This window comes from Hirundo rustica, chromosome 13 (assembly GCF_015227805.2).
Source record: "Hirundo rustica isolate bHirRus1 chromosome 13, bHirRus1.pri.v3, whole genome shotgun sequence".
NCBI classification, from domain to species: Eukaryota; Metazoa; Chordata; class Aves; order Passeriformes; family Hirundinidae; genus Hirundo; species Hirundo rustica.
Genome location: NC_053462.1, coordinates 3,380,942 through 3,403,924, shown reverse-complemented (window position 1 = coordinate 3,403,924; position 22,983 = coordinate 3,380,942). Strand labels below are relative to the sequence as shown.

Genomic DNA, 22,983 nt, shown 5'->3' with positions numbered 1-22,983 from the left:
CTGACCCAAAGTCCTCTGTATGAGCCTGCTCAGGTGTTCTTACAGAGTGTGTGCACCAAGTGCTGCTCCTTGGAGCAAGAGGCAGGGATCAATCCAGCTACAGACACACAGAGTCTTCTTTTATGGGCTTTTTGGTGGGATGAAAACAGCTCCAGAGCAGCAGGGACAAAACCAGCTGTGGGGTTGGATGAGAGCCCTTCTGCCACAGAACCCTCCCCCCGGGACTCCCAAAATCATCATGGTGCTGGAGTGCAGAGAGAGAAGGTCCAGCACAATCCCACTGCCTTTTTTCTTTTCATTTCTATTCATTTTAACCTCCATACGGGGCTGAGAATCACCCGAGGGCTCCAACAGGAATAAGATGTTTATAAATGTTTTGCTTCCTCAGGCTGATGGGGTATAAAATACAGCGAGCAGGATCCACCTGCCACAGCCCTGGGGAATTGCACCAGTTGCAGCTCACAGTGCTCCTGGCCCTGCCAAGCTGCAGAGGAAGGTGCCATAAGCCAGCTCCAGCGTGTCCACCAGCCAGCCTTGGGGCTCCTCGTACAACGCCGAGACAGCGGCAGGAATCGCAGAGCTGCAGAGGCGCCACGGAATTGGTGGATTTTATTAGATAGGTCTAGGTCGGTACCACCACACGGAGGGGTTTTCTACTGTGGGAAGAAAAGCCAAGCAGTAATTTGGGAGACAATCTCCTTCCTAAAGGAGTAGGCAGAAGTGGAAGCAGTAAGACCCCTTCTTACTCCGGGTAGGAGATAGAAAGAGGGAACTCAGGACACTCCTGTCTTTCCATTTCCTGCACTCTCTGTTCCCACAGCCTTGACATCTCCCAGCCTCTCACGTGCCAAGGAACACCTTTGCCTTCAGGAGTGAATCTGTTCCAAATGTTTTCAAGCCAAAACCAGCAAAAACTGGTCCAGGCTGGTGGCACTGATAAGGGACCCACAGCCTCCAGCGTGGAGTCAAGAAGCAGCTCCAGCCTGGTCAGGTTGCTCATGTGGGAGGTAGAAAACTGCTGCAAAACCTGGATCCAAGTGGCATGGAAAGGGATAAGGGAGCTCCCTGCAGGGCAGGAGGACTTGTGGGAATACTTACCTGGGACTTGGAAAAAGGGGAACTCTTTTCCTTGCCAGGGAACATTTTCATGGCAGACCTAGACCCTGTCCTTTCATGACAGGCCAACTTCCCAGCTTCCTGCCATGTGTCCTTTCCCTGGAAGGATGGGAGATACACACCCTGAAAGGTTTCAGGGAACCAGCTCTGCTGGGAGATCTGTGAGACTGTGGTGGGGGAAACAGGGCCTTCAGCCTCGTGTACATTCTGGTGTGTGTCTGCTGCAGGCCTCTGGTTCAACCCCTCACTCACAGCAGGACTGACATCAACTGCGAGACACATTCCCAGGGTGATGTTTGGTGGGACAGGGCCACTGGAAGGGAAGAGCTCTGAACATCGTTGTCTTGGGGTGATTTTATCAAGATTCTTTGTTCCCTAACTCTCTGCTCTACACCCAGAGAACAGCTGCTGTAGCTTTGAGACGGACTCAGGGGGTGGGGCAGGGAGCTTTGGGCTCCTCTGTGATTTTGGTTCAATCTCTCCAGGGTGGACCAGGGACGCTGCATTGTTCTTTTTGTGGGACTAGTTTTTAGCTAGCTTGAAGCTAGAAGATTTTTTTCCCTTCCCTTCCCTTCCCTTCCCTTCCCTTCCCTTCCCTTCCCTTCCCTTCCCTTCCCTTCCCTTCCCTTCCCTTCCCTTCCCTTCCCTTCCCTTCCCTTCCCTTCCCTTCCCTTCCCTTCCCTTCCCTTCCCTTCCCTTCCCTTCCCTTCCCTTCCCTTCCCTTCCCTTCCCTTCCCTTCCCTTCCCTTCCCACTTTCTCCTTAGAGGAAACACTCATTCCAGGGCACTTCCTGCCGAAATTTGTCTCCAAAACCGAGCCCATCATCCATCAAAGCTTTTATGACACCCAGAGCTGGTAGAGAACATGCATAGATGACCTGGCCAACCCCAAATCTGCCTTGGATATCTTCCACCACGATGTTCACCCAGGTGATCTGAGATCTGGAAGCTCACACCCATCAGGAGATGCTGTGAAGGGATTCCAAGGCTGGCAGGGAGAGAGAAGACAGAGGCGTTTCCATGGAAAAATGTTTATTGCTTAAAATTGGCCTCTAATGCCAGGGATTACAAGAGAAAGCTCTCTAAGCTGCAACCAGGGATGAAAGTGCTAATTACCACACAGCGCATCATTAACAAGCCCCAGCAAAGCTGGGGCAACAACTTTGAGGAGCCCCAGCAGAGTTCAGCTCCGTGATGGTTACACAAAACTGTCGGGAAGCGCTGTTATCTGTGGGGACACAGTTCCCCAAGCTGGGACAGCAAAATCCCTGATAAAATACATCCCACAGCTAATGCACTTCCCAAGACCCACACCAGGGCATAGGAGCTCTGTTAGACCCTCTCATGATCCCTCCCCATATCCCTGGGATCAGGGCAGCCTGGAAAGGGCACCTGGGGTATGTTGGCAGTAGATGAGGGCTGGACCTGCAGCCCCTCATCCGAGCTGGATAACCCCAGGAAGGAGCGAGGGAAGGAATGGGACCAGCCCCAGCCCCTTCCCCACTCAGACAGGGGTCTTAGTGCCCACGGGGTCAAACACAGAGTCCCTGGGTGGGATGGAGATATTTGGAAGGGCCATGGGACAGCTGGATTTCTGTCCCCCGTATCTCTGAGAACACAGGGAAACCTCTAACACTGGCAGGAGCTGAAAGGAGCTGATTGGGACTAGAAGTAGAGAGGATCAAGTACCCAAAGCTCTTCCTGTCATGTGGCACAGAAGGTCTAGACCATGTCCTGAGACCTGCTCCTGTCCTGCATGATGGATCTTGGAAGGGGCAGAGGGCTGAACACTCAACACAATTTCTAGATGAGGATTTCCTCAGTGTGGCTGAAACCCCTCCTGTTTCAGTTCCCACTGGGATGACGAGTGGCTCCTGCTGAGCTCTGCCTCCATCTCCTGGCAGTCCTTTCACTTGACCCTGAGCTGTCTCCATCATAAGATATGAAACCCACTGCTCAGTGTAGTGGGTAGCAACACCTTCTCCTTCTCTCAAAATGGGTAACTTCCAAATAGAGCTGGAAAAACAGATCCTTCTTGCAAATCTATCTACAGCCAAACCAAGGCCACACCAACCTCTCTGCTCATCAAGGTGGAACTGATCAGAGGGGGCCCCTCCTTCCTTTCCTCTTCCTGTCATTCCCTTGAAGCTGCTCCATCATGGGCCATTCAGCTGTGGCAAAGATTCCTGGGCAAAGATTCCTGGGCAAGGATCCACAGGATGGGACTCATCACAGCAGAGCACCAGCTCAACCCCAGCTGCAGCATTGTCCCTGCCAGGGAAGAAGACACAGGAGTGATGGGGACAGCTATGGGGCAGAGTGACTCCTGGATAAGGGAGATATAGGCTGGATATTAGGAGAAGGTTTCTCACTGAAAGAGTGATAAAGTACTGGAATGGCTTGCTTGGGAAGGTGGTGGAGTCACCATCCCTAGAAGTGTTTTAAAAAAGACTGGATGTGGCACTTGGTGTCATGGTCTAGTTGAGGTATTAGAGATGGGTTGGACGCGATGATCTTGAAGGTCTCTTCCAACCTAAAAATTCTGTGATTCTGTGTGATTCTGTGATACAAGCACCACATCTATCTTTCTGGCTCCAATGGCTCAGGCAGAAATCCTCTTTTCCATCCCCAAAATCACCTCCCTGCCCAGGCATGTACCCACTCTTTCCTCACTGCACCTCCCAGCACCGAGAGGGGTGGCTGATCCAGCACTCAACATCCGCTTGCACAAGAGCTGATGGGTGCTCCTCCCCTCGCCCCCACCCCCCTCCAGTGACCTGGATCAAACGACTCATCTCTAATCAGAGGATCCATCTCTCCGGAGGGAATGAAGCAAAGAAGCTGCCCAAGGAAGAGGGCTGCCCCAGCAAGGGCAGGGTGCTGACAGTGGCAGAAGAAACTCCCTGGAAAATGTGTAATGTTCCCTGGGAACCGTGTGATGAAATGCGCACCTTTGCCACCTGCTGAAATACTCAGAAAACGTAGAATTTAAAAAGGAGGAAAGCACAAACACCGCATTGCAAGGATAGCCTCTTCCTGTACGCAGAGTGCTGGGTGAGGGTAAATCAAGCAGTTTTCTCACACTTCCCAGGGCGTGATCTCATCAGCGCTCCAGGGAAGGGGAGCATCCCACTGCCACAGCCGTGCCCCATTTCCATCACTGCTGGGGAGAGCTGAGAGAACCAGAGCATTTCTGGGCGCTCCCCTGACGTCCTTGCACACAAACCTTGTGTTGCTGGTCACCTTCTCTGGAGAAGAAGGGGAGCTCCATCCCTCTTGTTCTGATTTTTGGGAATAGGCTATCTCCCCAAAGGACTTGTTTGTGATGCTTGTCTGTACAGCCCAAACCTGCCGTGCCTCAATCCCTTCCAAAGGCAAACATTGGTTTATCCAAGCCAGTGCAGGGCTCATCCCTCTGCTGCCTCTCCCAGCTCCAGGGAGGGCACCGAGGGATGGTTTAGACCCTCATCCAATGCATTTCACAGGGTTGCATCTTCCCCATCTTGATTATTGTCATCCTGCCAGTTACCAGCCACCTCCTCAGTTATCTTCTCCCACACTGGTGGTTCCACTTTTCCAACAGTTCCAAAGCCCCACATGTCCGTGTGATCACCCCCAAGGAGTTGCTCCATTTGCCGTGAGCTCCACGTCTCCCTCTGCTTTGCAGAGGCTGTCAGAGCTGGAGCTGGTGCCACGTCCCCGCCAGACAGCTCCACAGCACATCTCTGCACACACATTCCCCAGCCACATCACCCTTGCCACCCTTTATTTTTTTTAAACAGCTCCTGGGGAGGGATTCAGAGTTCAGACTGGGTCGGAACAGTTGGGGATTTGAGAGGAAATGGCAAAGTCTTTGCCCAAAAGATGCCTTTATTTCCTATTGGGCATGAGTGAAAACCTGTTTTTACCTCCCTCTGACAAGGGGGTGGGTACCCAGCCAGCCCATTCACTGGGCTGCAAAAAAGAAATATCCAAGGGATGGATGTGCCAGTTCAGAGGGAAGACCCCAGACAGGGGTCAGGAGTGTTTCTGCCCCTCTGGTCCTTCTCACTATCAATACAACCTTCTTCAGCCAACGGAAATGCCAGAGCACAGGAGCAAACCCCATTCCCATGATCTCCATGCCATGGCCAGGTTACAAACCCGAGCATCTGCTGCATAATGGGGCTGGGAGCACCTCCAGACACCTTGCCCCAGTGACCTGCAGCTCAGTCAGGACCTTCTCGGGAAAACTCCCCCAGGGATGGAGTCAGGAGCAGGGTCACCGTGGAGGCCATCCAGCCACAGCCCGAGCCCCACGGTCCCAGCTGGGAACCTTCACCAGGCAGTGCAGATGAGGGCTTTGAAGCCTCTGGTCCCACCAGGATCCAGCGGAGCCTGGCGGCTCCAGGGTCTTCGTGCCATATGGAACTGGACTTTTTACTGTTCTGCAAGAAAAGTCAAGGAGATGAAGGCAAACCCTTCCCAGGACTGTGCCAGCCCGTGGCTGCCCTGCGTGCGCTGGGACTCAGCAGGAGCGGCGGAGCGGCCGGTCCGCTGTGAGTTAGGCTGGGTGATCCAACCACCTTTGGAGGCGGGCGCTCTGAAAAACACCGGGAGAAACACAGCCGTGACTCCACGCCAGGCTGGCTCCGCGCCCGCAGCCTCGGCAGGGAGTGCGAGCAGGCGGGCAGGCAGCATCCCGGCTCATCCCGGCGCTTCCCGACTCATCCCGGCGCTTCCCGGAGCATCCCGGTGCGCGCTGCAGCTCCCAGCCGGGGACTGGCTGCAGCCGAGGTAGGATCAGGCTGGGCGAGGGGATTTGGGAGTTTCTGCTGCTGCTGCAGGGACAGCCCCCATTCCCGGGGGATGCTGAGCAGCCCTTTTCCAGCAGGAAAGAGAGTTGGTCTAGTGCTGCGGTAAAACCAGCACTCGTTCTCCCGAGCAGCGTCCCGCCGCTATCCCCAGCTGGCTCCGATGGGGCTGGCACACCGCCGCCGCGACGGGCAGCTCCTGTCCCCTCCGGGCTATTCCCGTTTCCTCGGACGAGGAGGCGTTAGCTGCACCGGCGGGCACTCAGCCGATGGGGCTCAGCCTGTGTTTGTGCAGTGATTCACACGGAGCCCCGCGGGCAGCACAGCGCCGCCGGGCTGCTGGATAAAGGGCTCAGCTGGGGAGGGTGGGAGCGCCGGGAAGATTTCGGGAACGGGGAGCAGAGGAGGGGGGTGAGCGGACCGGTGGGGTTTGCATGTCTTGCTGTCCCTCGCTAGGGACAACCTGAGTATTGCAGCAGATGCCCTGGTGGCTCCAAACCAGCCCTGCTCTGGGCTGTGCACCGTGAAGATGAAGCGTTCCCCTGGGAGATACCTAAAGTGCATGCTCGGTGCGGGACTGCAGTGTCCACGGGCACTGGGATGCGCACACAGCAACGCCAGGGACAAGCTGAGCACCGGCAAGGGGGCAGGAGAGAGTTCTGTGGAGAAGGCTGCTTGGAGTGGATGTGGGGTGATGATTTCTCACCACTGTCTCTCTGAGTGAGAGCCAATTTTGAGTCCTTCCAGGCAGCAAGATGACACTGTGGAATGGCTCCTACCCCTTCTACCCTGGAGCCAATGCCTGCTTCCCCTTTGACACCACCCGGGCTGTCATTGTCACCATATTCCTCTCCATGCTGGTCACATCCATCATCATCCTGCCAGGGATCCGGGGCAGGGGGGTAAGTGGACGGGCAGGGGCAGTTCAGAGCTCTGGTCCCTGCCTATGCATCCCACATTCCTCCTCCTTCTTTCTCAGCCTCCATAATGGACTTGGCAAGCAAATCTGCCCTCAGGTTCATGGCCAGAGCTCTGAGATCTCTACAGAGCCATGGGGCTGAGCTCCAGCCCATCCCAGAGTGAACACTCATCCCAGAGACACCAAACGCTGCCACCCCAGATTTCTGAGGAGGCTAGGTCGGATCTTGGCTGGATTTCTCAGTGAACAAGCCTAAATGATTTCACCACGGTAGAATAGCAGGGTGAGGCTCAAAGATCTCACCCCACCTTCCCAGAAGCCTCCATGAAAGAAGGAGGTGTGTACCAGGCATGTCCCAGCACTGCTCGCTGGGTTCTTCATGCCCAGCAGACCCTGCTGAGAGCCACGCCGGTGCTTGTTGTGTGCCTGCTTTTGCAGCAGGCCTGGTTGAGGGGCTTCTGTCCCCCAGGAGACACTCTACACGTGCCTGGTCACTCCTTTTTTCTACAGCTGTGGCCAGCTGTCAACACATCCAAACACATGAGGCTTGGATAAGTGTGGGAATGGCAGCTGAAGACTGTTAGAGGGGATGTCTCCACCTTCCTTCCAAGAAAAGGGATGTCACAGCTTTCTCCAGTGGGTTCCTCAGATCTTCCTCTGTCTGGATCTGCCTTCCTCCCCCCACACCACAGCAGGGCTGCCCCAGCCACAGCTGTACCCCATACCACCCACCCACAAAGCACAGGGGTGACTCCCCAGGGGAGGGACAGCTCTATTTCTCACCATTTGATGTTTCTAAACTGAGTGCTTGGTGCAGAGGTCCCCATGCTAAAATCTGACTGGCACTGTCCCTCCGCTCTGCTCACCCTCACAGAGACTCTTCTGGTTCCTGCGGCTGGTGTTGGGACTCTTCATGGGAGCAGTGATCCTCAGTGAGTACTGGGGCCTGGGGGAAGCTCATGGATGCCCCAGAAATGAAGGGGAAAGGCGGGAGAGGGTGAAAAGATCAGTCAAGGGCCAAGTCCAGCCCAGAGGATGAGTTCATGGGGAAGATGGACACATGTCTTGTGTCTGGGAGGTGATTCCAGCAACTGGTGGAAGGCACCCCTCTGCCTCCAGTCTGAAGACTGGTGGTCATACCCAGGACAGTCGCCAAAAGCCCACCACCAGCTTCCAGGGAATTCAGGCAAATGGGCAGGGGCTTGGATGAGAAGCAGTGCCCAGACAGTGCCCAGACAGTGCCCAGACAGTGCCCAGACAGTGCCCCAGTGCCACTGGGGCTGGGATCTGCACTGCAGCTGGGGAGAACCCAGGTGGGGCTTGCAGGGTCATGGGTCGGGGTTGATATTGAGGAGGACATACAGGACTTCTGCCCCTCGGGGCCAACAGCACAGTCCTGACCTTGGGATGAGGCAGGAGATGCTCAGACCAAGGTGACTGTCCTGGCAGCTGCTCCCAGCACCAGACATCTTGCTGCCAGGCTGTAACTAACCCCTGAAGTCTTCACAGCTGTCCAGTTCACAGGGGACTGGGAGACTGGCTGGGTGCAGGCAAACACCTCCTACAAGTCCTTCAGCCACGTCCAGGTGAGCGCGGACATCGGGCTGCACATCGGCCTGGCGGGGGTGAACGTCACGCTCCGGGGTGAGTCTGATGCGCCCATCTGGAACTCTGGAGTGGCCCCAGGAGCTCTGCAGCTGCTCTTGGTGCAGGGGCGACCCTCGGTCTGTCTGGAGGCTCCTGGGAGCCTGCCGTGCCCACGCTCCGGGCTGGCAGCGCCCAGGCGCTGGCACTGCAGGACCTCAGCTGGTCCCTCCCGCAGGAAACCCAGTGAACCAGATCAACGAGACCATCAACTACAACGAGCACTTTCCCTGGAGCTTCGGGGCGGATTATGACCGCAGCTACAGCGAGGGGCTGGAGAAGGGGCTGCCCAGCCCCATCCTGTACGTGGCAGAGAAGTTCAGCACGCAGAGCCCCTGCGCCGTGCACAGGCAGTACCGCATCGCCGGCCACTACGCCTCAGCCACGCTCTGGTGAGTTACAGCCAGGGATCAGCCCTGTCCCCTGCACTGGGGAGCTGGCAAGAGCCAGGGGCAGCAGAGGGAGCTTGATGGAGCCACGCTTGTCACCGTAAGGCCATGCCAAGGCCTTGGCTCTCTGCGGAATCTGGGGTTCTCGTGCTTCCTGGCCTGTCACACATTCATAGAATTGTGGAATCGTGGAGTGATTTGGGTTGGATGGGATCTTAAAACTTACATTTCTCTAACCCCCCACCATGGACTGGAACAGCTTTCACTATCCCAGGTTGCTCCAGCCTGGTCTGGAACACTTCCAGGGATCCAGGGGCAGCCACATCTGCTCTGGGCACCCTGTGCCAGGGCCTCCTCACCCTCACAGGGAACAATCCCTTCCCAATATCCCATTTAACCCCGCCCTCTGGCAATGGGAAATTATACTTCCTCTTAGTCCTGTCCCTCCATCCCTTGTTCCCAGTTCCTCTCCAGCTCTCCTGGAGTTCCTTCAGGCCCCAGAAGGGGCTCTGAGGTTTCCCTGGAGCCTTCACTCCTCTCTGAGCACCCCCCCCTTTCCCAGCCTGGCTCCAGAGCAGAGGGGCTCCAGCCCTTGGAGATCTTTTGTCCATGTCCCCAGACTCCTCTTACGTGTCCTCTGCCTTGATGTACAAAACTGCAGTCTGAGAAAAATTCATTGAAGGGAAACCAGACACACCTGTGGGGCTCGTGGTTGGAGATCTCTCCAAGGTCCAAGATAAGGAGTCCTGGGTAAGACCCACTGTGAAAAGTCTTTTGCACATCCAAGTGGGCACAGGCCTGCCCAAGGGGAGCAGGAGGGACCATAAGAGGGTGCTCAGAGCTCATCTCTGGGTATGAAACTTAGAGCCCTTGTGGGTATTGTGCTGTGGAGTCTCAGAGCACCCCCACGAATCTCAGAGATGGTGGGAAAGGCACTGAAGGGAAGAGAGAGCCTCACAATTCCCCCATGAGGGTAGGTTCAGGTCCCTGTACCCATCTACTTTTTTTATTTTCAGGAAAAATTATTATCCCCACCCAAACACTGCTGTATTTCAAAGCAGAAATGTTCATGAAATCTTATTTTTTGGGGGGGGTTTTGGAATCAGAAAAATTTGTTAGGCTCAGCTCCCCAGGGAGCTAAATCCAAGCCCCAAGCACAGGGTAGGGCTGGCAGCTGGGTGCACTCCAGGTGCTGAATCAGGTGTGGGCATGGCTAATGGTGCAGTTCTCCAAACAAAGGTGTCCCTGGGTGCCATTGTCCCTCTGAAGACGTGGGAACTGCCTGGGGGTGACCAGCTGTGCACAATCACCAGAGTCAGAAAAAAGTTACCTTGGTGGGACTGTTACAATCTGACTATTAGAGAGGTCCTCTGCCCAAATTGAGGGGCGAATGAGACCATAAGCTGAAGTCAGCCGTACAGATTTTGTGTCACAGTAAATATGAGAAGACAAAGACGGAAATAGAAAAGGAAAGGGGGAGGAGAGAGAGTGAGAGAGAGACAGATTTAGTAAAAAGGTGTGACCACCCACAGAAGCAGATAGTGTCCCATTGATCCTTTTTTGGTGCTCTCAGTGGTGGGGGTCCCACAAAACTCAGAGTTCAATAAACTCGGAGTTCGGTGCCGGTTCAGGTTCAGGTTCAGGTTCAGGTTCAGGTTCAGGTTCAGGTTCAGGTGGGAACGCCCGGGCAGAGGGGATTTTACACTCTGCAGCACTGTGGATCAGGTGCATTTCTCCGGGCTCAGTCTTGGGGTGCTCTGGGGGTCTTCCATGGTTTATGAGCCCCTCTAAGGCATGACCCTGCCTCTCACGCCGGCGGGGAACCAGTTCTGCCCTCAGAAGGAATGAAATCCCTCAGGCCGAGATGGAACAGAAACAATGTCCCGTGTGAACGGGACCTTCCCGGGAAGGGAGGGGGAGTTTTTAGTTGAGCCAGTTGTGTAAGGGCGGGCATTAACATGATAAAAAAGTCACCCTGCCTCTCCAGGGTTTGCTTTTTATCAGCCTTCTCCCTCAGCTGGCTCAAACCCCAGAGCTCCTGGGGCGGATCCTCTGTTTTGGGCACATCACGGGGCTTTCCACCACACACCCCAAACCTCTCCTTCTCCCCTCGCAGGGAGGAACCCGGCCCCAGCAAAGCACCGGCTGCCTCTGCAAATGGCCAAATGTTGGAGCTATTACACGTTAATATTTCAGTCTCTCACAGGAGCCTCCAGAGATTTCTACTCCAGCCCCACACCCAGAGCAGGGCTGATGCCAAAGCCATACCCAGGTGCCTGGGGGCTTCAGGAGATTCAATACTGGACATTCCCAGGTGTAATAAATACGATAGACCAAATTCAGTAAATCAAAATTTAGAATTTTATTGTGAGACAAAATAACAGTCTCCGATAGCCACAATTAAAATGTCAGCATCGAACTCCAGGGTTTCGGCACTGGGTGAACGCGGTAACACACTCTGTCAGTCTCTCACCCCCCAAGTTCACATTTTTGGTCTGAGGTGGTCGATTTTTATACACTGGTTCGCTGAGGGAAAATCGGGACTCCAAGACTCCCCCTTCCGAGGCAGCTTCATTAGATATTCATGGTCGGGTTCTGGTGGGGTTGAAAGGATTTGCGCTGAAGAACAATGTCGTGATTGCTGTGTCCGGATACAGTGTAGAGATGTTAATGTCGGGTGGGGACGGATAAGATATCGATCTGATGTAATCATTCAGTTCTTCGGGTTCTCCATCTCCCTTTTCCATCGTTTTTGTTCTCCTCTAATGATTCCCGGCAGAAGTTTTCTCGTGTCCCTTTTCGTGTAATTCTTGGCATAGTTTTCTCATGTCCCTCCTGTGCAATCTTTTAGCAAAAGAATTCATTGTGTCCCCCTTCGTGCTGTTTCAGTCCCAGTTAACCCGTTGTATACTCGATTAGAAATAAAACTTACATCCTACAGAGAATGAATTACATATTATAACATTTAACACAAATTAACTTTAGGACATATATCACACCAGGTGTGGAGATCCCTCTTCATCTGACCCACAGCTGCACCACTCAAGTCCTTACACCGTTGTTTGGGTTGTAGGGGACTCATTGTCTGCTGAAGCGAGGCCAGCTTGGCCAGGCTGCCCAGGGCTTTATCCCTCCGCTGGGATATGGAGAGGAGACCCTGAGTAGACACTCCAAGCCTGATGTTGTCTGCTGATTTTTGTGGTCCTTTTGCAGGCTGGCCTTTTGCACATGGCTCATTTCCATCCTGCTCTTCTCCATGTCCATCCTGCTCTATGGTGGCCACATGCTTCTGCTCACAGCTGCTCTGATCTTCTTCTCACTGCTCTTCTTCTCCACCACAAGAAACACCCCGAAGTGCCCCATCCAGTTTGGCTTGGTGTCCTTGAGAACAGGCTATGGTGAATCCTTTTGGCTCACATTAGCAGCAGGTGAGTGCTCAGCTTGCTTCTGGGGTTTTTCTCCTCCATCCCTACAGAGATGATGCCCCAACAGCGCCTCATCCCTTCCCTCTCCGTGGCTGGTCACAGAAAATGATAAATTTAGGTTAGAGGATTTTAGATTGGAATTATCAAGGTTGGGGAGAAAAGGAGATGAGCAGTCAAGAGATTTGAATGTCTGAAGTTATCAGCTGGATAGAGACTCCCTCTGCCTTTCTGGACCTGCTCCACTTCCAGGCAGCAATTGTTTCCTTTAATCAAACCAGAATTTTCCATGTTTAAACAGGGAGACCAGCCCTTTTCCAGAAGCAGATGGTTACTAATTTCCCCTGGATACTCCTCTTTTTCAGGCTGAACAAGCCCAGGCCCTCCAGCCTTTCCCTGTGCACAGTGGGCTCCAGCCCCAGCCCCCTGCCCCAGTTCATTGACCTCTCTTTTGTCCCGGGGGGCCCAAAGTGATGCTAGAACCAACGTGGGGAAAGAGGAATCAGCACCTTAGCCTGACCTGCTGGGTGATGCCACACATCCCCGGTGTGCAGCTGGCTGGAGCTGGGAGCCAGCAGGACTCCTGCAGCGCTGTCACTGCATCACTCTGTGCATTGCAGGGCTGCTGTGCCTGCTCCTGGGGCTGGCCATCGCCGTTCTCAACGCTGTGCAGCCAGAGAGGCTGAAGCTCATCTTTAGCCTGGACAAGAGCAGCGAAGAGGAGGTGTGGGACAAGTCCTGCCTGCCAGCTGAGCCCAGCTGCTCTGCACAGGATGGGCTCATGGTGCCCCTCGGCGAGCTCTGCCACGTGACAGGCACCAAGCTCTGAGGCAGGGCGAGAGATGCTGCTCCCGAATTCACCAAATCCACCAGGAGCCCAGGTGGGAAGAGACGTGACAAGAACCAAGTGATGAGAATACCCAGATCTGAAAAAGTGTCTCACATACAAGAGTTTACTTTTTTTTTTTTTCTTCTCTCTGTTTTACTGCCCTCCCCCTCGGTCCATCCCAACAAACCCCGAGTCCTCCCCAGCATACAGAGATCAAATCAGACCAAGCTGGGGTGAAAGCAAGTAACTGCAGACTCATAGATATGAATCAAACGAGAACTAGAGCCCACAGCAGCCTCCTCACCACAAACACCCTCAAAAAGTCCCCTTGCCCTTGGATACTCTTCCCATCAGCAGTCAGGAAGTGCAGATGGAGCTGTGCTCCCCAGGGTGCCCTGTACCCAACACCTCCTCTTAGTCTGAGGTGAAGAGCAGGATGGCAAAGAGGAACACAAAGAGGTACCAGAGCAGGAGGGAGGGAAGGAGAGGAGGAGGAGGAGGGAAAGGAGGTGCAGCAGTGCCTTGGAGATCAGCTATGACCAGTTAGGGAGAGGTGAGCAGCACCTCTGGTCTGGACATGCTCATGTCAGGGGCAAGAGACATTGAAATGCTGCATGTCCAAGGCAGCCACCCACTCCTGGCTGCTGGCAGCCAGCAGAACCCTTGCCCACACAGGCAGGGAGGGTGCACGCTTCAGCTTTGCACCCCTTCACCTCTCTGAGGGTTTCACAACCTTTTCTTTCTGTTTTGTGCTCGCTTATTTCCCCCTCTGTCTCAATAAAATAAGTTTGACTTTCCCTTTCCCTTTCCCTTGCCTGTTGATGGAGGTGTCACTCTGAGGGCTGTGGCTGTGACATGGGAGGATGCTCTTGGGCAGGAATCATTCCCTAAAAGCAGGAGATGAGGCTGGAGAGAGCCAGTTGTGATGGCCATCCCGTGTTTTCAGGTCATGGCATCTGTCCCATACCAGCCCCAATAACTTGTGTTTTGCTGTACCATCTTCCCACCCGTGCCTTCAAACCTCACGTGTCAAATTCTCAAGGAGGGATCCTCCTTTTCACAAGGGAGTTCTGCTGGTTTAATCCTACGGCTTTAGTCAGCACTCAGTGAGTTAAAGCCCTTTTGAGGCGCTCCTACATTCTCGAAGCTCAGCATGCCAGAGTTTCTTAGTGAGTGACCTTGAAATGTGCCAACAGGATGTTTGCCCCCATGGGAAGGATGCTGCTGCTGGGAGCTTGCCAGAAGTGACCTCCAGATGTGCCCCATGGCCCCTTCTTAGGAAACCAGCCCCCTAAATGTCCACAGTGTCTCAAAGGAGAGGGGTTTTAGTAAAGTTTTATTGAAAATAATTCCTGCACAGAACAAACCACATTAGCGACACACAAGTATCATCTGACTGGAGTAAGTAACTTGCCAGGGGGGATCTCAGAAAGAAAAGTCAAAATATTGAAATGACGTACTTTACAATTAGTTGGAATGAAGGGGCCCAGGTTTCCAGCATTCAGATGCGAATCCCAGAACAGTCTGCGTTGGAAGGGACCTTAAGGCTCAACTTCTTCCACCCCCCACCATGGGCAGGGACACCTTCAGTACTTCAGGTTACTCCAAGCCCTATCCTGGTCTCAAACACTTCCAGGGTTGGTGCAGCCACAGCTTCTCTGGGCAACCTCTGCCAGGGTCTCACTACTCTCACAGGGACGACTTCCTTCCCACTATCCCAATATCCCATCCATCCCTGCCCTCTGGCAGTGGGAAGTTATTCCTCCTCATCCTGTCCCTCCATCCCTTGTCCCCAGGCCCTCTCCAGCCCCTGGAGCCCCTTCAGGCCCTGCCAGGGGCTCTGAGCTCTCCCTGGAGCTTCTCCTCTCCAGGTGAGCACCCCCAGCTCTCCCAGCCTGGCTCCAGAGCTGGCTCCAGCCCTTGGAGCATCTCCATGGCCTCCTCTGGATTCACTCCAACAGCTCCATGTCCTTCTCTGGAGGCAGCTCTGCAGGTGGGGTCTCACCTGAGTGAGGCAGAGGGACAGACTCCCCTCCCTCCCCTGCTGCCCAGCCAGTGTGCTCCAGCTGGACAGGGATAACTTCATTCTTCACTCTCCTTCCTTTCCTACGGCATCTTTTTGGCCCACACTAGGCTACAAGTTTTGTCTAATAAAGGCCAAATTTGAAGGTGAAAAGAATCACATCACCACATCCCCATGGCAAACTCCATGGCACATTTACTCAGTCTTTGTTTCTGGAGTAGGTTTTTTTTTTATTCCAGCTCCCGCAGCATCCAGCCTGCAGAAGCTGGATCCATGCCTGGCTCTCCTGGATACACCTAAACTACAAAATGTTTGGGAAAGAAATGAGCAGGTTTCATCCCAGGCCCTTGGAGTGGCAGGTGCTCCCAGGGAGGAATGTCACCCACGAGCCGTTTCTCAGTTTCAGCGGGAACAGAGCGTTGGAGATGCCTGTGCTGCGCTGTGGCAGGGCATGGAGCAGGAAGGGCATTCCTCCTGGGACAGGGGTGCCCAGGTGAGTGTGCACAAGCCTCTGGAGCTGTGAGCTGCTCTGATGGCAGCCTGCCAGCACAGCCTGCCCCTTCCAGAGGGCACCATCAGGGAGACACAGTCTGTGAAGGGACCTGCAGCAAGGACCTATCCCAGTGTGGACTTGAAAGGCACTTGGATGGGGAAATGCATCTCTGGGGACATCAAGAAGAATTTATTCTGCCCTTTTGGGTCCATCTTCAGGGAAAGAAGAGTGAGGATTTTCTTCTAGTTGCTGTTGATTTCAGAGGGCTGAGAAGGAGACAGGTCCTTGTTCACGAAATGAGGGTTGATGAACACCTCAGGCATTTCCTGGTACTCCTCCGCTTTGTCCTCACGGAGATCGAAGAAAGTTTTCAGCAGGTCCAAGTTGAGGTGGTGCATTGCCACAATGGTGATCCCAACCACAAAACAGAGCAGGCCTGGAAACAAAGATGCTCTCTGTCTGGGTTCCTGTCACTCCAGCAGTGTCCCCACCCCACAGCTCTCCTTGGATCGTCCCCTGCCAGAGGACAATGCCTTTGCCCGTGGGAAGTGGCTGTCCTGGGTTACAGTGTAAGATGTGCCCAAAGTATGTATTCTATCACCATCTACATGAAATGTTGAAACCAAGTTGTGCACCACTGTTTCCCTTGGCCCCTCCCTCCAGACTATCTTCTGTTAATGGCCCATCAATGCCGTCCTGCATGACTCATAGATAACTCTCCCCAGGAGCTATCTCTGTTTAATAGGCAATCAAGGACCCATTACAAAACTGATAAAATGATATCAGCCCATTGTGAGATGCTCCGCCCAGGGGGAGGAGCCAAGAATTCCCACCTGGATTGAATCTGGGATTTGGGACAGCACAGGCAGCCTTACCCACTGGATTCCCAGAGGACAAGAGCTACCAGACCTTTCTGCAGGAACACTGCTTCAACAAGACCACTTCATCTGGACTGCTACCACCACGGTTTCAGGTTGTATTCTGACTCTCTCAGTGATCTTTTGTACCATTGCATGTGTTTTTATTTTATTTTACCTTTTTTTTTTCTCTCCTATTAAATTGTTTTTTTTCTGACTTGGAGTCTCTCGCTGGTTTTGCCTTCAAGCCAGCACAGTGGCCTTCTACTGTATGAGCTGTCCTAGGCATCCTCAACACCCAGGCACAGGTCTGAAAGCCCAGGCAAGCCATCCCAATGACTTTGCCCCTCAGGAACTATCAATGCCTCTACTGCCCTTGGGATGAGGATGGTGTTTCCTCTCTTCCTGTCCCTTTCCACATCTCTGCCACGTACCTGCTTTGCCAAGCCGCAGGCTGGGGCTCTGGGGAGCCACACTTCCCACCTGGGAGGGAAGCACTGGGACTCCTGTACCCCCAGAGGGACACAAGATGTTCTTACCAATTGCTAGCATGAGCCAGAAAGATCCCCCATAGGCTACGTGCAGGGTGCTGGTCCCAATCTGGATCACGCACATCGGGGAGTTCCTCACGGTGGAAAAGGAGAGCAGCGAGAAGATCATGAAGGCCCCTGTGACCAGGAGCATGTATCCTCCATAAATGAGGACAGGCATGGAGAAGAGAATGTTGGAGATGATCCATGTGCAAAAGGCCACCCTGGGGACAAGAGAAGACCAGCAGATGAGTGGTGCGAGCGCCATGGATTAGGATGCTCTGTGTGAGGATTTCCATGTGGATGGAGGAATCTGGGCTCCAGGTACACCATGAGGTGGAGAAGCTCTGTGGGCAGGCAGGAATGACCCCCAATCCCCACGCTGAGCAAGCACAGGTGCAAGGCTCACACTGCTACATCCAGAAGGCAGAAACACAGATTCCCTCTTCCCGTTGCTCAGCCCACGGACAGCACCAGCCTCAAGGCAGTCCACTCAGTGTGTCTGGACCATCCCAGTCACCTGCCCTTCCACATATGGGACCCTGAGAGTAGCACCCAGCACTGAGACAAATTCAAGAGCAGGCAAAGGTCATTTGCAGTAGCTCTGCACTTGCTGAGGCTACAGAGGAAGGCCTCAGCTATGGCCCAGGAGCTCTGGTTCCATGGCATCAGCAGGCTTCTTCCCGAGTTTCTGAGTCCCTCCTGTCAAACACCAAGCAGGGAGGACAGCGCTGCAATGGTTCTTGATGGCCAACATGTGGTGGAAGGGACGGCTGGGGACCAGCTCCCCCCAGCCCAACTGGGCTCTCTGAGCTTGCCAAAGAGTCAACATCAACTCCACAATAACAGCAGCAGCACCTTTTCCTCACCTGATCCCAGTCTTAGATACAAAATACACTCACAGTGGAGTTGGGAGAGTTCTTCAGTGTCCACAGGCTTCCCTGAGCCACCAAGGACAGCAGCTTCAACTCCATCCATGGGGATGGACTTCTGCCACCATCAGCACATCACAGCAGGACCTGCACCCCCTTCCTCTCTCCTGTGGGTTTGTCCAGCAGGGAGAACCAGAACTTCCCCTCTGCTCATCCTAAAGTGACTACAGTGCCTGGCAGGGACCCCTCCATGCACACAGCTTCTCTCCTGGCAGGATGCAATCCCACCCATCCCAAAGGCCACGGGGAAAAGCAGCCGAGCTCTTCACATGCCTGCATCTCCCGTGCCTGCAGCGGGCCAGGAGGGCTCACCAGGACGGGCCAGGAGGGCTCACCAGGACGGGCCAGGAGGGCTCACCAGGACGGGCCACGAGGGCTCACCAGGACGGGCCACGAGGGCTCCCCAGTGCAGGGGACAGGGCTGATCCCTGGCTGTAACTCACCAGAGCGTGGCTGAGGCGTAGTGGCCGGCGATGCGGTACTGCCTGTGCACGGCGCAGGGGCTCTGCGTGCTGAACTTCTCTGCCACGTACAGGATGGGGCTGGGCAGCCCCTTCTCCAGCCCCTCGCTGTAGCTGCGGTCGTAATCCGCCCCGAAGCTCCAGGGAAAGTGCTCGTTGTAGTTGATGGTCTCGTTGATCTGGTTCACTGGGTTTCCTGCGGGAGGGACCAGCTGAGGTCCTGCTGTGCCAGCGCCTGGGCACTGCCAGCCCGGAGCGTGGGCACGGCAGGCTCCCAGGAGCCTCCAGACAGACCGAGGGTCACCCCTGGACCAAGAGCAGCTGCAGAGCTCCTGGGGCCACTCCAGAGTTCCAGATGGGCGCATCAGACTCACCCCGGAGCGTGACGTTCACCCCCGCCAGGCCGATGTGCAGCCCGATGTCCGCGCTCACCTGGACGTGGCTGAAGGACTTGTAGGAGGTGTTTGCCTGCACCCAGCCAGTCTCCCAGTCCCCTGTGAACTGGACAACTGCCAGGAAAAATAAAGCTGGAGTTAAAGCAGGTCCGGTTTCAGGCTTTGCTGTGCTCAGGAGAGAATCACAGGTGAGTGGCAGCATTCCCACCATGGCACTGGAAGGGAGTGTTAGGAGGGCAGGAATGCTGACTCAGCCACCAGGACGTGCCCCAACCAGCTCCCACACCCTGCAGAGCTCAGGTCCTCCCCTTGCTAAGCATCCACTCCCTGGATCCGGGAGCAGTGGAGCTCAGATCCCCAGGGATGGACATCATGACCTGATTTCTCCTTGGACATCCTCTCCAGAACTTCCCTGCAAGCTCCTGACCATGGCAAGCACCACAGCACCCAGGGACAGGGTTCAGAGATGAGCCTGTTTGTCAGCCACAGGAACAGGGGTGAGTCTCATTTCACACATCCAGCTCCCTAAATTGCACTGGGAGTGAATAGTAAAAGTCATTGTCAAAAGGAGGCGGTGGAGAGGGGTGGGAAGAGTCATCACAGCTTGGACAGTCGTTTGAGCTGGGAAAAAAAGAAAAATTTGAAGCTTTTCTGATATATGTTTTTTGGAACGAGGTATCCTTTTCTGAAGCACTTCCACTTTGCAGTGAGCTTCATTTTCCAACGGGGAAAGTAAAGCCAATGATTTTATGTCAGGCTGAACAAAACCCTCCTGAGAAAATGTTCAGTTGCCGAGCCAGCTTGTGAGGGCACTGATGCAGTGGGAGCTCCACAGGAATGTTTTTTGGCTGCAGGGGTGAGCGTGCCCTGCTGCTGCCAGACAGAAACTCTGGCGCTGGCTTCAGAACAATTTGTTCTTCCCGTGTGCCCAAGCAGAGCCCGACTGCAGCCTTGTCACAGAGTGGTGCTGGATGGCTCTGCAGGCCTGAACTGGAGACAGCTGTGGAATCAGCCCTGGCATCCATCCACTCTGCCACCACATTCTCAGGTGGCTCTGGTGGCATCTCCCAGAACCTGGACATCCCCAGGGTGGCAACCGCATCCTGGGATGGTCCACGTGTCCCTCAGCTGGTCCCAGTCTGGCTACCTGCTTCTAGTGCCCGGTCAAATCAGAGCTGAATCTATCAGGTTATCATCATCCCTCCCCTTCATCATCCCTCTCCCAGCAGTCCTGTAATCCATCTTGTCCTTCACAGCAGGAGGAATGCTTTGATTTAGGGTCAGGGCTGGTTTCTCTTGTCACCTGGAATCTTCTGTCTCCTATCTTTTCTTACCCATCCTGTTGCCCTGTCTGAGTTGGAAATCCCACTGCCTGGTTTCCACCATCAGTTATTACAGGAGATTTCCTGGTTTTTACTAAATTAAATCCTCTCCTTCATCTCCTCCGACCTTGCTCCTTGGGAGGTCTTTACTCCACTACTGCAATCTCTGCCCTGCCTGTGTTTTATTCCAGCCTGCTCCCTCCACATCGCTGCAAGGTTCCTCACAATCTCCAAACATGCCTGGCTGCAGCCCCCAGAGGGCTCACACAGCAGGGGGAAATAATGGAAAATTGGTGAGGAGGATAAACACAGACAATCAATGTGTAGCTGGGTGTAGAAAAACCCACAGCTCACAGTAACCACTGTCTAGCCTCGTGTGTTGGAGAAGTGAAACATCTGAATTTAGACAGCTCAGAGACACCTATTGAACAAGCTTGAGATCCAGCCCTGTTACAGGAAAGATCAAAGAACACCAGGGAACTGCACCTGCACAAATCCCCGAAACACAGGTGAAAACAGCAGGTTTGGTGTTCCCTTGGCACGGACCGAGCTCCAAGGTGCCGGTCCCCCCCTTGTCTCTACCCAGTGCTGCTTTGGAGACTCCCTGGAGGGTGAGGTAATGAAAATAAATTTGCTCTTTGCATTTTATCCATGCTTTTGTGGTTGCTCCTGCACTCTGCCTGTGTCGGGCCGTAGGCACAGTCGGAGGAACACGGGGCTGTGCAGCGTGATGGAGCTGGGGCTGTTTGAGTTACAGCCGGCAAAACTCCCAGAAGTAACCACACACACCTCCAAGCGCCCTCCTGCCAGGGAAGGGGAATCTCCACAGCTCAGGTCACATTTCCCAGACACAGACTCTGCCCCAGGGTTTAGTCCTGCCCCCAGACCCATCCCCGGGGCTGCTCAGCACTTACCGACAATCACCACTCCCACGAAGAGGCTGAGGAGAACGCGGAGAGTCCAGTACAACCTCTGCAGGGAGACGGGGGGGGACATCAGGCAGGGAGACACAGCCCTGGCTCTCCTGCCTCACCCTGAACCACCCGGGGAGGTCCCAGCATCCAGAACACGGGGAGCAGTTGCCCATCCCCAGGGTCACGCACCGCCCGTCCACGGATGCCCGGGATGATGAGCAGGAAGCTGCAAGCCAGCGTCAGGAAGACCACGATGACTATGATGGTGCTGATGTCGAACACAGCAGCCTTCCTCTGCTGCGGGTAGAAGGGGTAGACGCCATCAAAAAGAGTCATCCTGCACCTCCAGGAGCCTGCGGGAGAGAGGTGGTCACGGCGGGGACCCAGCGCTGCCCTGCCTGGGTGACTCCAGCCGGTGGTGGCTCAGTCCTGGAGTAACCAGCTGAGGGAGGTTCACCTGAAGGGTCCCCAGAGGGACGAGGAAATGTGACGCTGCAAGCGGGCGGGTGGAACACTCCCCAGCAGAGAACAGCCACTCCAAAGCCCTCAGCGGAGGAGAGGAGGTGCCTGGGGCAGGGCTGCAGCACCTGCGGGACCGCGGCAGCACAAGGAACCACGAGCCCCTGTCCTGCTGCAGCGTGAGGAGCAGCCCCAGAGCATGAACCTGTTGAGCAGCTCTTGCCCGGACAGGGCCGGGTCTTTCCCTCCAGCAGGTGCAGCCAGGGCTTTCCACATTGGGGTGAACTCTGACAGGAAGTGCCAAAGCCAGTGACCACTGCAGAAGCGTTTTCCTTCAAAATTACGAGGAACCACTGAAAACACGGATTTCACAATAGCAAAATTATCCCCAGCCAAGGGCCAGTAGTGCCAAGTGGAACAAAACCTGTTACTCCCATTCCTGTCCATTTCCTCCAAGAAGCGTTTCCCCAGGAGCTGCTGGTTGAGTGAAGGAGGAAGAGGAAGGATTGCTCCTGCACTTGCTCTGGAGGGGCCAGAAGCAGCCCCTAGTCCCAGGATGAGGGTCCAAAGAACACTCAAAACTCTGAGCACATCTCAAGGCTAAAGGAAGCTGAATTACATAAAATGAAGAGGTGTGCCATTCCCACAGATGACTTTGAACTTCCTCTGGTGCTCCAGTTCCAGCAATTACGCACCTTCTCCCCGTGCCTGGGTTAGATCTTTTTTACCCAAACTGATAATATGCTTAGTCCTCTTGTTTTGCTTATTTAATAGCCTCTCTGCGTGTAACTGCCCCAGGAAGTTTGCTAAAGTCAGGGAATGTCAGAGCTGATCTGGAATGTCAGAGCTGATCTGACTCATGCCCAAACAGAATTTTACTCCGTTCCTGTACTGAGGACGTGATTTTATTCTCATTTTCCAAAATCAGTTTCAGTCATATTTTTAGGTAAGATCCAACCAAGAGCAATTCAGCCCCAAAACCCTGCTCTCAAATCCCTAGAGGTGAGTAGGGATCACAATAACTATCATAAAACAGTTTGCTTGGACCACTGAACTGCTTTTCAATACATAAAGCAATATTTGTTTTGAGAATAACTTTCTGTCTAGTAACCCAGATAATAACAGCAAAGAGAGGAATGGAGACTGGGATTTTACAGTAGCTCTGGACCTGAATTTAGCTTGACTGCTACAGACTAACAGAGCTGTCGTGTGCTCTTACAAATCTTCTTCGGAGCTATTTTGCTGTAACAGCTTTGGGTTATTTCCTTGGGAAGCCAAACCTGGAGAGAGGCAGCCTTCCAGTGCCATGATTACCTGGCAAGCAGGAGCTGTAGCTGATTCCTGACGATACTGAAGTCCAGCAAAAGTGCCCACAGGACAGTCAGAACTGCTGCAAGGAAAGAAATAAAGGAGTAATTTAACCTAGAACAGATTAAATCGTAATGGCTTGAGTTCCACTTGTTTCCTGGTATCTTTGACTGAATT

General features: G+C 54.1%; 2 protein-coding genes across 2 annotated transcripts; one reads left to right on the top strand and one right to left on the bottom strand.

Moving 5' to 3' along the window:
• Positions 1-5,779: 5,779 nt before the first annotated feature.
• LOC120758806 (dual oxidase maturation factor 1-like) lies at positions 5,780-13,299 on the top strand. The gene is made up of 7 exons (XM_040077471.2): positions 5,780-5,892; positions 6,657-6,811; positions 7,703-7,760; positions 8,338-8,472; positions 8,651-8,864; positions 12,075-12,289; positions 12,904-13,299. Exons 2-7 carry the CDS (start codon positions 6,665-6,667, stop codon positions 13,110-13,112), a joined length of 978 nt encoding a protein of 325 aa, XP_039933405.1. The 5' UTR covers positions 5,780-5,892; positions 6,657-6,664; the 3' UTR covers positions 13,113-13,299.
• Positions 13,300-14,468: 1,169 nt separating this feature from the next.
• Positions 14,469-22,879, bottom strand: DUOXA2 (dual oxidase maturation factor 2). The gene is made up of 7 exons (XM_040077423.2): positions 22,813-22,879; positions 21,229-21,392; positions 21,040-21,097; positions 18,783-18,917; positions 18,391-18,604; positions 17,025-17,239; positions 14,469-16,064 (listed from the first exon to the last, which is right to left on the bottom strand). The coding sequence occupies exons 2-7, from the start codon at positions 21,373-21,375 to the stop codon at positions 15,871-15,873; spliced, it is 963 nt and encodes a 320-aa protein (XP_039933357.1). The 5' UTR covers positions 21,376-21,392; positions 22,813-22,879; the 3' UTR covers positions 14,469-15,870.
• Positions 22,880-22,983: the final 104 nt, after the last annotated feature.

Bases quoted from the DNA above. Each gene is read 5' to 3' on its own strand.
- LOC120758806 (XM_040077471.2), top strand. From the start codon at position 6,665: ATGACACTGTGGAATGGCTCCTACCCCTTCTACCCTGGAGCCAATGCC. The intron at 7,761-8,337 runs GTGAGTACTGGG...AAGTCTTCACAG, and splicing joins CATGGGAGCAGTGATCCTCA to CTGTCCAGTTCACAGGGGAC. The intron at 12,290-12,903 runs GTGAGTGCTCAG...TGTGCATTGCAG, and splicing joins TTGGCTCACATTAGCAGCAG to GGCTGCTGTGCCTGCTCCTG.
- DUOXA2 (XM_040077423.2), bottom strand. From the start codon at position 21,375: ATGACTCTTTTTGATGGCGTCTACCCCTTCTACCCGCAGCAGAGGAAG. The intron at 21,098-21,228 runs GTGCGTGACCCT...GTCTCCCTGCAG, and splicing joins CGGGCATCCGTGGACGGGCG to AGGTTGTACTGGACTCTCCG. The intron at 16,065-17,024 runs GTAAGAACATCT...CTTTGTTTCCAG, and splicing joins CTGGCTCATGCTAGCAATTG to GCCTGCTCTGTTTTGTGGTT.